General features: G+C 38.3%; 1 protein-coding gene across 1 annotated transcript; it reads left to right on the plus strand.

Moving 5' to 3' along the window:
* Positions 1–1323: 1323 nt before the first annotated feature.
* cstf3 (cleavage stimulation factor, 3' pre-RNA, subunit 3) lies at positions 1324–12688 on the plus strand. Its single transcript, XM_077625884.1, has 20 exons — positions 1324–1563; positions 2024–2125; positions 2265–2360; positions 6888–6920; positions 7272–7369; positions 7449–7515; positions 7592–7626; positions 7702–7828; positions 7896–7973; positions 8070–8232; positions 8330–8439; positions 8631–8747; positions 8843–9061; positions 9143–9245; positions 9440–9509; positions 9598–9793; positions 10849–10999; positions 11081–11175; positions 11249–11309; positions 12171–12688. Exons 1-20 carry the CDS (start codon positions 1537–1539, stop codon positions 12365–12367), a joined length of 2145 nt encoding a protein of 714 aa, XP_077482010.1. The 5' UTR covers positions 1324–1536; the 3' UTR covers positions 12368–12688.
* The last annotated feature ends 286 nt before the right edge of the window (positions 12689–12974 follow it).

The raw sequence follows: 12974 nt of genomic DNA on the forward strand, positions 1-12974 counted from the left end.
TTCGACCTAAGAGTGAATGTTTGTGAGCTGACGGCATTGGCCAGACTAGAGTAATCAACTGCCGAGAAAGATCGATGAAAAACACACGCACACACGTCCAAACGTAAATTGCAGGCTTATCTAAAGTTGGTATATCTAATTTGCTTATATATCCTGTACAAACAACAGATTTGTGAGAAGTTGGCGTGGTTTAATCATAAATAAATGAATGGTCGATGACTCTGTAATTGTCTTCTCTGGTCTAATTTTTGGGTCGTTGGACAAGTACACGTACACACACGCGCTCGTGCGCGCGGCTTTGGTAGTTGTCCTATGTCTCACCCTACTGGTCGAGATGGGAACAGCAAGCCCTACAAACAATGGCGCGCAGTAGTCAGGAAATTGGAGCTGTGGAAATCCCCATGACACATTCTGGCAGTTCCAGGATTTAGAGTGGAAGCTTTGTACATACCACATGTATTGTTCTACTTTTAATTTGATATAATGATTTTTTTATGACCGGCTGAATTCACATATTGACTATAACGAAATAAATCAGATATACTTTTCAGATTTGATTTGTGCGTATTATTTTGTGAATGTATTCCTTACAATTATTATAACATTTTGTTTTAACGCAGGCATACTTTACATAATGATAAAAAAAAATGATGTTCTCAAGTTGTCTTCTACAATATACATACACTTTCATCTATATAAGCCTTTCAAATGAAGTATACATGACTTGGCAGAAGTGACATCATGCGGCTAATTGCTCACTTTCAGTTTATTGCAACTAAAATGGAGTGTGTCACTAAAACCAACACAACCCTGCAAGTCATATCATGCAATTCTCCCGAAAATACCCTAATTTTGTGACACATCATTTCTTGGTTTGACTTTGTCAGAATAAAAAAGAGACTGCATTCATAACTAGTTTATTTTTTCCCAAAACATCAAATATGAAAAATGATAGTCATTGGCTTTTTCATTCCAGACTAGAGAAAGTGCTCTAAATGAACACCATTCATCTCCTTCCATTTCTTGAGGCGCAGCACAAAGTTAGTGAAGATATCTATATAAACAGACCAAGGAATGGCACAAATATTATAATTATTCAGTGTGCCTTGAGTATCAAACAGGGTTGCACAAAACACAATACCACTGTTGGTTCTGAGTAAACTCGTATTATTATTTTAAATGTTTAAACATGGACAAAATTAGCATGTCTACAAACGGTCTGAAGTAAATAAATATTAATATAAACAAACAGAACTGGTGTGGATTTGGGGGGTAAATTGGTTTTATTTTGTAAGGTTTTGGTAGGAAGCGCTATTGTTTTTCACGCGATGCAGACCGGAAGTCAAGTCTCTCGCCATTTTGAAAAAGAGAAAAAAAATCGGCTTGCAAGCGAGGGCAGACTTCTTTGAGTGCAGCGTGATCGCTCCCTTCGAAGATAATGCGTGTAACCGAGCTGCGTTAAAATTAGCCCACCCAGCCGTTTATTAGTGAATCATACTTCAGTACTTCTCTAACCACCTTATTACTCTTCCAGCCATGTCTACAGAACCAGCAGCCGACCAGGTAAAGTTAGCTCAGCTCATGTCGCATAGGCCCATTTAGAAATGCTAGTGCTAATTATACTGCCTTGCGCTATTCTTCGTTTTTACATGTATGTTTTTTTCGGAACGTGCACTCATTGTATTTAATACCTGAATGTGCCAGAATACAACATTAACGCCGTTAAGATTTTCCGACGTCTCAACGAAGAGCCTGCCCGACACCGTGGTGACGAGCTAGTGTGTTTGCGTTGTCGTATGGCGACGTTCCCACTGAAATACTTAAACTGAAATCCTTGTTGTTAAATGCAAGCACCCTGGTATGCAACAAGGAATGCTGTTCAAGGAAACAGGAAGTGTAATTCAAGAATTTGTAATCTGGATTAAAAAAAAACACGATTTTACTTGCATTATATTATTGTATTTTTATTCTTCTCCCCTCCATAGCCTGATAAAATTCCATGCTATTATTCCTCCCACTATAGGCGGCGGAGTATGTCCCAGAGAAGGTGAAGAAGGCAGAGAAGAAGTTGGAAGAAAATCCATATGACCTTGACGCTTGGAGCATTCTGATTCGAGAAGCACAGGTTTAGTGACTCAAGAGTTGTATTACTGTATATAGCACTAAAATAATAACGATCATTAGTGGGTGGGGGATATTCGACAAAGCCTTAAAACTTTGTTTCCTCACTTTTGTGTGGCTGTAAATGCATTTCCCCTCTATAGAACCAACCAATTGATAAAGCAAGGAAGACATATGAGCGACTTGTCACACAGTTTCCAAGTTCTGGCCGATTCTGGAAACTATTCATTGAAGCCGAGGTCAATATTTTTATTCTTTCGTCGTATGCATGCCTTGTTTTCTTACATGATCAACAATGTGTTTTTCACACAAATGATCTCATAGTTCGATGGGGTTTAAAGTCACAATTCTTGATATGAAACCCTTGCTGAAAGTTGTCAGTTGTCTTGAATAATCTCCCTGACAAAAATCTACATGACCCCTATTTGGCAGGTATAAAGGATTGTGCCTTTAAACATAAAAATGCGAATTTCCTATTTTGTTCCCAGGATTTAAAAGGTATTTTCCTCATTATTTAAATGGGCTAAAATGCATTTGTTGCATGTTTGGTTTGCAACAGTATTAAAACAATTTTAATGGTATTTGGAGTGCATTAGCCTTTTATTCACTTGTCGTGTCAATTTATTGCCTCTGTGTCATTTCTTTTGGAATATGATGAACAAATACTTTGCTTTTAATACATTGCCCTCCTCGTACGCATTGAATGTTTAAATGACAAGCCAGTCTCTTTTTGTTTTTGCAGCCCTTTTTTCTGATGCAGGCAGCCATAGAATACTTTTTAAACCCCTTCATTGTTTATCTTAAAAAGGAACAAAAGCATTGAACTGAACTCTAATATTCTACTCTGGAATGTCTTTTCATTTTTTGGATAACACATTCAAAGAAAGAGTGAACAATTTTGGAAATTAGCACCATCATTGCAGCAAGATCCGCTGGACGTCAGGACACAGGTAGCAGAAAAACCCCTTGGTGGGAAATTTCTCATTTTTTGTTTGCTGATGTTCAAAATTAACTCATCGGTTGCCATTTACAGTGATAGACATACAATCCATATTGACTGGGAGGAGTGGCAGATTCTCTAGTTGAAACGGAATGGCCACATATCGACCTCACCAAACAATGATCATCCACTTTCAACCAGTTCATGTTGATTGCATGTCGATTGCTGTGAAGGGCAGTGATTGGGTTAATAGCATTCTTAACTCAAATATAGAGAACCTTCTTTTTTTCCAGTTAGTCATCATTTTAGTTATGACCCCTCAGTACAATGCGTCGTTTATCAATAAAATCCAAAAAAAATCTGACTTACATTTATAGGTTACATTTTTACTCTTTTCTCTCGTTTATATTAAACATTTGTTCTTTGAACGTAATTTTTGGCATCAAAAGTCAAGACTCTTTGAAATGCTCTGCGTACTTCATTGCTTTAAAGTATTCTAATGATTCCGTTTACATAATCAGAATGCACGCAAAACATGGACCTATCTCAATTTTTACTATCCACTGCGTTTGTTTCACTGGCTTTGCTTTAATTCTGCCATCATTAATACCACATAGCTCCTTGTACATTTGCAACAACAGCAGTCTTTTCCTCCTTGAGTGTGTGTATTATTTGAGTAGTGACTCTATTTGATCAGATATTGATCCTTTATTGTTTTGTTGGGGAATCAATAGTCTCATGTTGGCTTGTTTGCTGTGGCCAAGGCTGTACTAAAGCAGGGGACTACATCTGTTACTATGTGTCCAAACTATTTTGGGTATGGTGGTGGTGTGTTTTCTCATCTGGAGTAGTTATTAGTTAAGCCCAATTTAATGCAAATATCTTAGCACCAAGGTGTACCACTACTGAGTGTAGTTAGTTGGTGTGACCTCCGCTGTATGTCAAGTGCTGAAAGTCAAATGTATCCCCCCCGTTTCATAGTCAGTTTTCAAAAGGCTGCCTGCACTTCTAGGGAGAGCAGAGTAGTTCTACACTCTTGGTTTCTTTTATACAGTCAGCCATGTCCTACAGATCCTATAAATCCATCATCAAATTGGTGCGTCTGGATTTTCTTGATAATCCGTATTAGTGCGTGTCCACAGAAACTTGAATAAAAATTGTCAGGTCTGTGTGATAGCTATATCTCAAAGCATGAGTTTTAAAAAGCACAGCGATCAGCCTCAAATTACACCCATTTGCACTATTTCAATGAGATCTACTGTACATTCATCATTAATAATTTCACTTTAATATTAAAATGGTCAACAAAAATTCTTGGCGTTGATGCAAACTTGTAAATCTGGGGTGCTTTAAATTGGACCTTGTTTTGCTTTTAGGGTTTACCAAAAGTTGAACTAGATTAACTTTAATTTGTGCAAAATAAAATGAAATATTTTTGTTGACCAGTGTTAATAGGGTTAACAGTGTTAATGGATTTTTTTTAACGGAAATATTAGGAACCTTACACTGCACAATGATTGCCATTGTGGCATTCAAATGACAAATAGAGCCCACTGGGTTGTGCTTGTAGTGTTGTTTGTATATTTTTTCCCCACTCATTATTAGGAATAGTTTGAAAGTACCATATTGCTGTTCAAATGTTTTTTGTGTGTTTTGGATAAAATTTAGACCAGGTTTTAAAGGTGGTCGGTAATAAACACTGGTATCAACTGGTTACACAAGTGTACACACTTCTGTAACTGGGATGTGGCTCAAACCCATGTTAAATCATACACGGTTCACCATTTAAAGTGGTTTGCACTAGCACTGAATGGTACTCAGATGTCTTACAATTTCACTGTTGGGGCTTTTCCTTACATATTTTGCTTTCGAGTAGATCCCTGGAGGCACTATGCCAACACTATCATCTATTTCAATACATTAATATTTCTGTCTTCGTTGACTAATGCCCTAATTCCAGCCAACAAAAAATAGGCCCACAGCCTGATGTTGATATCACAAAGCTTCAATGTTAGCATGGTGTTTTTTTTTTTTTTTGGGGGGGGGGGGGGGGGGGTGTCTAATACAAAGCTGGTAATGACATTGGGGATTAAATGAAGACTATATAATTTATATTTTTTAATAAGTTGAATTTTAATGCCAACAGATCTTTTGGTTTAGTTTGTCATAGCAGTCAACAGGAGTGCAAAGGGGTTAATTTTGGCTAAGTTATGTGAATCAGAAAATCCTGGCATTTGAACAGATTTGTATACTTTTTATAGTCACTTGTATTTGGAGATGACCACATTTACATGGTGGGTGCTACTCACTAATAATCCAGTTTCAGGGTGCAACACCATAGTTTTCTGTGAGTGGATAACAAAATTTTGTAATATAGTAGTTGTCTAAAATATGGATATTACTGGGTTTGCTAAAAATTATGAGTAGGAATGGGGCTATGAGCGATGCAAAGTTAATGACAGGTTTTCACAGGGGGATTTTAACTTGGGCACTTTTTCAGATCCATTTAGTTTTTTGTAATCAACTTGAAAGACTCCATGTTATGCAAAGACAACAAATTATTTGCATCTGCATTATTTTTTTCCTATAATTATGCATGATTGCTTTGATGTATTGCTTTAATAGCATTTTCTTCCAACCTCTAGTTGTAAACAATATTTGACCCCACATTTGTCAAAAAGACACAAAACCTACCTTTTATTCTATCAGTGCGAATTGGAAAAAAATAATTTTATTGTCACAAAAATAAGAGTAAAAAGTTTGATCAATTTAGCTGTTATTTTGGTGTTCGGATGAATGAGAAGGAAGCTTCTCTAAATATTCTGAACTCCTCTTACCATGCCAAGGTTGTATTGAACCGGTTTATTTGGCTCTAATCCAATTTTCCAAAGTTAACTTGATATTCAGAGAAGAAACTAGTTGAGACACAATCATTTAAAGTGGTTCTACAGGTTTTGACCATGCCGTGCACTTCGATAACCAACCAACTGGTTCAACATTTATGCACGTAGTTAAACCAATGAACCTTTTTGTCTCTGCTGTTTTTGAAATATACAGTGAGCACTGAGCATCTTATACTATTTGTGCGCTGTTTGCTTTTTTTTTGCTTTTTTTTTAAAGCAATGGCCTTATAACATTTGGGCTCACCTAAATTGATGACATTTTATACAATGTTATATGTTAAATAAACATGTAGGTGCATATTAATATAATAAATATTATATATAAACAAAGTTTAAAAGTCCTATAGAACCTAAGGTTTTGATTGCACTTTAACGACTGTGTTTTTTGTCATGGAAGTGTAGTTTGGTTTGACTTTATAAGAATAAAAGGGCTCACTCTACTGCCTAACTTTGTTGTTCTTCCTACACACATTTGAAAAAAATCCAGGGAATCATGTCAATGTGCAACATTCCCTTTTTTATATGGCATCTTTGTAGTACTTGTTATTCTAGCTAGGTTCTGCTGCTGCCATCTCTTTTTAATTAGGAGAACCATTAGGGCAAAAACAAGCCTCTCCTCAAGGCTGGAGACACAGATTATTGATTCTGAGAATATCTACCGAGAAAACCTTGAGGCAATGTTTTTAGCACCTCCCTTACTTGTATTCATATTTAGAGTTTACTATGAACTTGCACTTTCCATTGTTTCAAGGCTCATCTACTCCACTTAATAACAAATCCCCATGAGTCATTATTGTGTGAATTTCACTTTGTTGATCTCCAGATTTGTGGGTGTTCAAATCTGAAAGAATTCCTGTTTTCTGGAAGCGACATGATTTTCACATTAATGAAATAATACCGCATTTATATTTATCTTATTGCAGGTGAAGGCAAAAAACTATGACAAGGTAGAAAAGGTAAGTCTCCTTATAATTGGAGTCTACTGGAGTGCATCCTAATTTTGAATTTTAATATCCCTTTTGTGATATATTAGCATTCATTACATATTCTATTGAATAATGTCACAAGGCAACATTAAAGAAATGTCATTCCACACATTTCAGGCAACAACAACTCCAATCTTACACGCTTGTGCTCTTTTAATTTCTCCACGTACTAGCCTTTTTCTGAGCCAGGAGTAAAATTCAAAATGATTTGATACTTGATTTGTTGCAATCATATTCTCAGAGTGGAGTGAGTGTTAAATTTACCAATACCAACTACCTAGAAATTGTGTTTGTGTGTAATCTTCAAACCCCCATCTGCAGTTGTTTCAAAGATGTCTGATGAAAGTGTTGCACATTGACCTGTGGAAATGCTACCTCGCCTACGTACGAGAGACCAAAGGAAAGCTCCCGAGCTATAAGTAAGTGTTTTTTTTAATTTGTTTTTTTATCTTGCTGATGAATATTCAATCAATGTATGATACATTTTGCTTTCCTTAGAGAGAAGATGGCCCAAGCATACGACTTTGCCTTGGATAAAATTGGCATGGAAATTATGTCATATCAGGTACATAAAATATATGTATATTTTTTTTATGTTCACGAGTGTTTCCTAATCATTTGTGGTGCCCCTTTTTTCACAGATTTGGGTTGACTACATTAATTTCCTCAAGGGAGTGTGAGTGATTAGCATTATTATGTAGACTACCATGTAAATAAGCACATGTTCTGATATTTTTTTATTTACCACCAGCGAGGCTGTGGGCTCATATGCAGAGAATCAGCGGATAACAGCTGTGCGAAGAGTCTACCAGAGAGGCTGTGTGAATCCCATGATTAACATAGAGCAACTCTGGAGAGATTATAGCAAATACGAGGAGGTAAAGCCATCAATCTCGGGTCACTGTGTTTTTACTATTGCTGACAGTGGGTTATTTACAACCTCAGGGAATCAATATACACCTGGCCAAGAAAATGATTGAGGATCGAAGCAGAGACTACATGAATGCCAGGAGAGTAGCAAAGGTGAGGACCCACGCACCGGCAATAAAAGAATGAATAATTTTCATTTTTCAATGTCAAAATGGCCATGTTGAATTACTGTGTGTCTGGTGTGCACAGGAATATGAGACTGTGATGAAAGGGCTTGACAGGAATGCGCCCTCGGTGCCGCCCCAAAACTCGCCCCAGGAGGCTCAGCAGGTGGATATGTGGAAGAAGTACATCCAGTGGGAAAAAAGCAATCCACTGCGCACAGAAGATCAGACGCTCATCACAAAGAGAGGTGACTCAGTCCAAGACACATTGTCGCATGAAACTCCGCTAATTAGATTGTAGCACTGCAAGAAATTGGGCCTCCTGACTCTTTTAACTCTTTGCAGTGATGTTTGCCTATGAGCAGTGCCTTCTGGTGTTGGGGCACCATCCAGATGTGTGGTATGAGTCAGCTCAGTATCTGGAGCAGTCAAGCAAACTGTTGGCGGAGAAAGGGGTAAGAGACAAATCTTTATCATATTGCTGTAATCAAAATATTAAGAATTTATGTATATTTTTTTATTTGTCACTGTGATCCAAACTGGAGCCAAGCCAAAGTTTTGATAACCCTTTTTTGTGTCACAGTAACTTGTAAGGTGCATTTAAAATCATTTAATAGCATGATGTGATTTCTTTTGTTCTTTCCAGGACATTAATAACTCCAAGCTATTCAGTGATGAAGCTGCTAACATCTATGAGCGTGCCATTGGGACGTTACTCAAGAAGAACATGCTTCTTTATTTCTCATTTGCCGATTATGAAGAAGTAGGTTTCCTGAAGAACACTTAATGCCTTTGAAAAGAACCTGGGACATACCGGAGATAATCCTTCTCTTTCATTTTCTTTATCATATTTTTCAGAGCCGTATGAAGCACGAGAAGGTGCACAACATCTACAATAAACTTATTGCCATCGAGGACATCGACCCCACATTGGTGTACATTCAGTACATGAAGTTTGCCCGGAGGGCGGAGGGCATCAAATCAGGCCGCACCATCTTCAAAAAGGCCCGTGAGGATCTCCGCACACGCCACCATGTGTACGTCACAGCAGCTTTGATGGAATACTACTGCAGCAAGGTGAGTCCTGCTTTTTAATTCTACCCAGAATGTGACACAAAAGCTTCATGAATCATCTAATTCATTTGTCTTGTTTAACAGGATAAATCTGTGGCCTTTAAGATTTTTGAGCTGGGTTTGAAGAAATATGGTGACATTCCAGAATACATACTCGCATACATCGATTACCTCTCCCATCTTAATGGTATGTTTGGTTTTCATTTATTTTCTGAATGGCCTTGATAAGGATCAAATTTATTTATTACCTGTCATTTAAGCAAAAGAAAATCAAGAATTATGCAAGAAAATATACCACTCAGAAAGCTGAAAAGTGCATTCAAATGCACCCGGTATTCATGTTATATATAATTTTTTACTTATCTTTCTACTTCTCTGCAGAGGATAACAACACCAGGGTTCTGTTTGAACGGGTCCTCACCTCAGGAAACCTCTCACCAGAAAAGTCGGGGTACATGCATCATTGATTATTATGGGTTCTCGGTCATTTGCTCTGGCTGGCATCATTTTAACTGTCTTTTGTCTTTTCATCCACTCAGAGAGATCTGGGCTCGTTTTCTGGCATTCGAGAGCAACATTGGCGACTTGGCCAGTATTCTGAAGGTAGAGAGGCGCCGCTTCACTGCCTTCAAGGAGGAGTATGAGGGCAAAGAGACGGCCTTGCTTGTGGACAGATATAAATTCATGGACCTGTATCCTTGCTCCTCCAGTGAACTCAAGGCTTTGGGATACAAGGTGTGTACTTTAATTATCATCCATGCCAATACAGTATTGGTAAATACAAGCTGCCACACTGGGAAAATAAAAACCTTGTATTCATAACTTATATCCCTTACGATAGCAACAAAAATGTTTTAACATTACAATGACTAAGTACTATATTTATGATTCCTTTTGATTACAGACGGGGCTCGATTTTTGAACATTCCAGACCTCGAACAAATGGGAGTTCGAATGAAAATTTTGATACCTTTTTTTGCTTTTGATTTCGAACAAAAATCCAGAATTAGAACGCCACCGACAAAAGTCGTAAAAACCATAACCCGCATGGTCCGACCAGCTGACGCACAATGTGTTTTGTTATTGTGTATAGCTCAGCCTCTGTATGCAGACCCGTGGTTAGTGTGATGTTTGGTTGAGGTTTTGTGGTTCACGTATGTATGTGTTTTCCCTTGCGCGTCCTGTCCATGTTATTACCGATTAGTTTGAGACGGAGTATTGTACTGTACTTTTTATGCCTTTATTTAAGTTGTACTCGCATCTTTGCAGGTAATTATAATTTTTCCCAGCTATTTTTTATACAGAAGTTAAAGTGGCCTTACTTTTATTTTTAAATACTAAACCCCTGTCGAGTCACCACTCAGGTTGTTGTTGATCTTCTTTTTCCCATTCATTCATTCAATGTTTAAGAGGTGGCCCCATGTAGAGGTCACGGGAGAAAAGTGTCAAAGACCGGAAATGGTCGCGTGTACTAAAGTATTGAACTAGACCACAGCAAATGCACACGTATACATTTAAATACTACAATCTTTATGTAGTGTCTTCTTGATTTGCCTCATTCTGAACTAGGAATTGGGAACAAGCTTGCCAGTCTTCTCGGTGCATTGAGAAAGAACGAAGAGAGTAGGTCTTTGCAAATTATGGCACCGTGTTATGTCACACTAGGACCAATTTCTTAATCAACCATTTGCAGGGCCAAATTCAATTGGAATAAAAGAAAAAGTGATATCTAGCTGACAAACCTCAAGTTTGCTGCCCGTGTCTTACTCTGTGATGGACTGTGTTTGTAGGATGTGACTCGTGCCAAATTGGCAGCCCTGCTTCCTGAGGCTGTGGCGGTGCCCTCCGCACCCACGCTAAAGGATGAAATAGACCGAAAACCAGAGTACCCCAAACCAGACATCAATCAGATGATCCCCTTCCAGCCACGCCACATGGCTCGTATGTGTTCCTCATCTAATTCTCTAAACGTGACAGTTGTAATGACTATTTTTCATGACTGCCTCTCGTTTATGTCTGCAGCTCCAGGCCTTCACCCCGTGCCAGGCGGAGTCTTCCCGGTTCCCCCTGTAGCCGTCCTCCTAATGAAGTTGCTCCCCCCGCCCATGTGTTTTACCGTCAGTAATACTAAACATCCGTAGTGGTCATTGGGTTTATTTTATTATCTGAAAAATGATGTCCGCTCTGCAGGGTCCTTTTGTTCAAGTGGATGAGCTCGTTGAGTCTTTCAGGAGATGCACGCTTCCCGAGAGTAAGTATTTATGTGTCCATCTGGACATCTATTGGTCTTTTTCTCTATGTCTGGATATCTTTTTATCTTCTTCTCTATCAGTCTATTGATACATACCCTAAATATTATTTGATTAATGTGCACAAAACAATCGCGTAAAAGATTTCTTGAAAATAAAACAAAGGGTTGTGTGCATAGCATATATTATTTCGTTTATTTATATTTTGTCTATGCCGCAGTGGCAAGTGAGTTATCTCCCCAGAGCTATGAAAAAAGTAGTATTGTATTCTATTCACGTCAAGTGGTATTTGGTAAATCCCTATGAGTCTGCAACATCTCACCACTGGGATTTTTCCCTTTCCTGTGCAGTCATCAATTCAATTATAAATAGATTGTTCAAGCCCTGCAGGAAATGAAAGTGAAAATGTACGAATAGTTGACACACGCAGTCGGTTGGCAATTGCTCATACATACATCACATGATGATGCCAAAGCGCAGAGTCCTTGGATTGGATGATTTATTTTATGTGGTCTTTAACAGCATAGATTAAGAATAATCACCACCAATCTAATTTGCACACAACATTAAAACCATATATGCCGTATTCCAATTATTCAACACAAATGTATACCAATACATTGGCTATTCATAGTTGTCTGGTGACGAAGCCAAAACATTTTCACTTTAAATCCAACATATGGCGCCAAAAGTCTTTCAAAATAATGACTTTGTCCTAAACTTAAAAAATAAATCGCACTAAATTACATTCTCATTGAAAAGTAGAAGAAAAAAATAGACAACAGAATCCTCCAGAATTAGAATTTGTGAATGCCGAACTTCAAATATGTGTGGGATTAATCTCGACTCATCTCTTCTAAAAGCTGTCGAAGCTGCTGTGGAACTCATCACAGGGCGACTGCCCGACGGTAGCGGCGAGGGCAACGGCGCCGTGGAGAACCATGCCGTCAACAAATCACTCAAAAGGCCCAACGCCGACTCGGACGAGGAAGATGACAAAGGTGTGGCGCCCCCCGTTCACGACATATACCGGGCTCGCCAGCAAAAGCGGATTCGATAGAGAGGCAACTGCTGCGTGAATCATACAAGAATGTAACAAGCGGCCAAAGGAGGTGATATGTTTGTTTTTTGTTGAGTGTTGGACTGTGGCAGAACTTGACCTCTGTACAGGAGCCACTCACACACAGCACACCCCAAGCCTGAGTGTCCTTGTGTTTTATGTTGAAAGACTGACTGATACTGTACAAATTTTTTAATCCAATCATCATCATCAGTTGTGACACACAGATCTGTTTTTTGGCCTTGTGATGTTTCTTTAATGGCAAATATTTTTAGAAAACTTGAGATGATGCTTCTCAATAAAAGTGTACTTATAGTACATAACTTTTTTTCCCGTCTCTTCGTTTAGGGTATCAACTTGAAAAACGGATTTAGGCCAACCTAAGCAACTATTGTCTTAAGACAGTGCTACTTAGTTATATGGTTCACAGAGGACTGAAACACAATGTAGCCACTCATAGGAAAATGGGTACTTAACATCCCCACTGGGGAGCAGTATTTGACATCTTTCCAGCAGTACACTTCCCATTAGAAAACACAACACTTGAGCAATCAGCTGTACTATAGCTTCTCATCTTGTTTGATAAACTAAGGTCAAAATGTATTTA

Source organism: Stigmatopora argus, chromosome 2 (genome assembly GCF_051989625.1).
Source record: "Stigmatopora argus isolate UIUO_Sarg chromosome 2, RoL_Sarg_1.0, whole genome shotgun sequence".
NCBI classification, from domain to species: domain Eukaryota; kingdom Metazoa; phylum Chordata; class Actinopteri; order Syngnathiformes; family Syngnathidae; genus Stigmatopora; species Stigmatopora argus.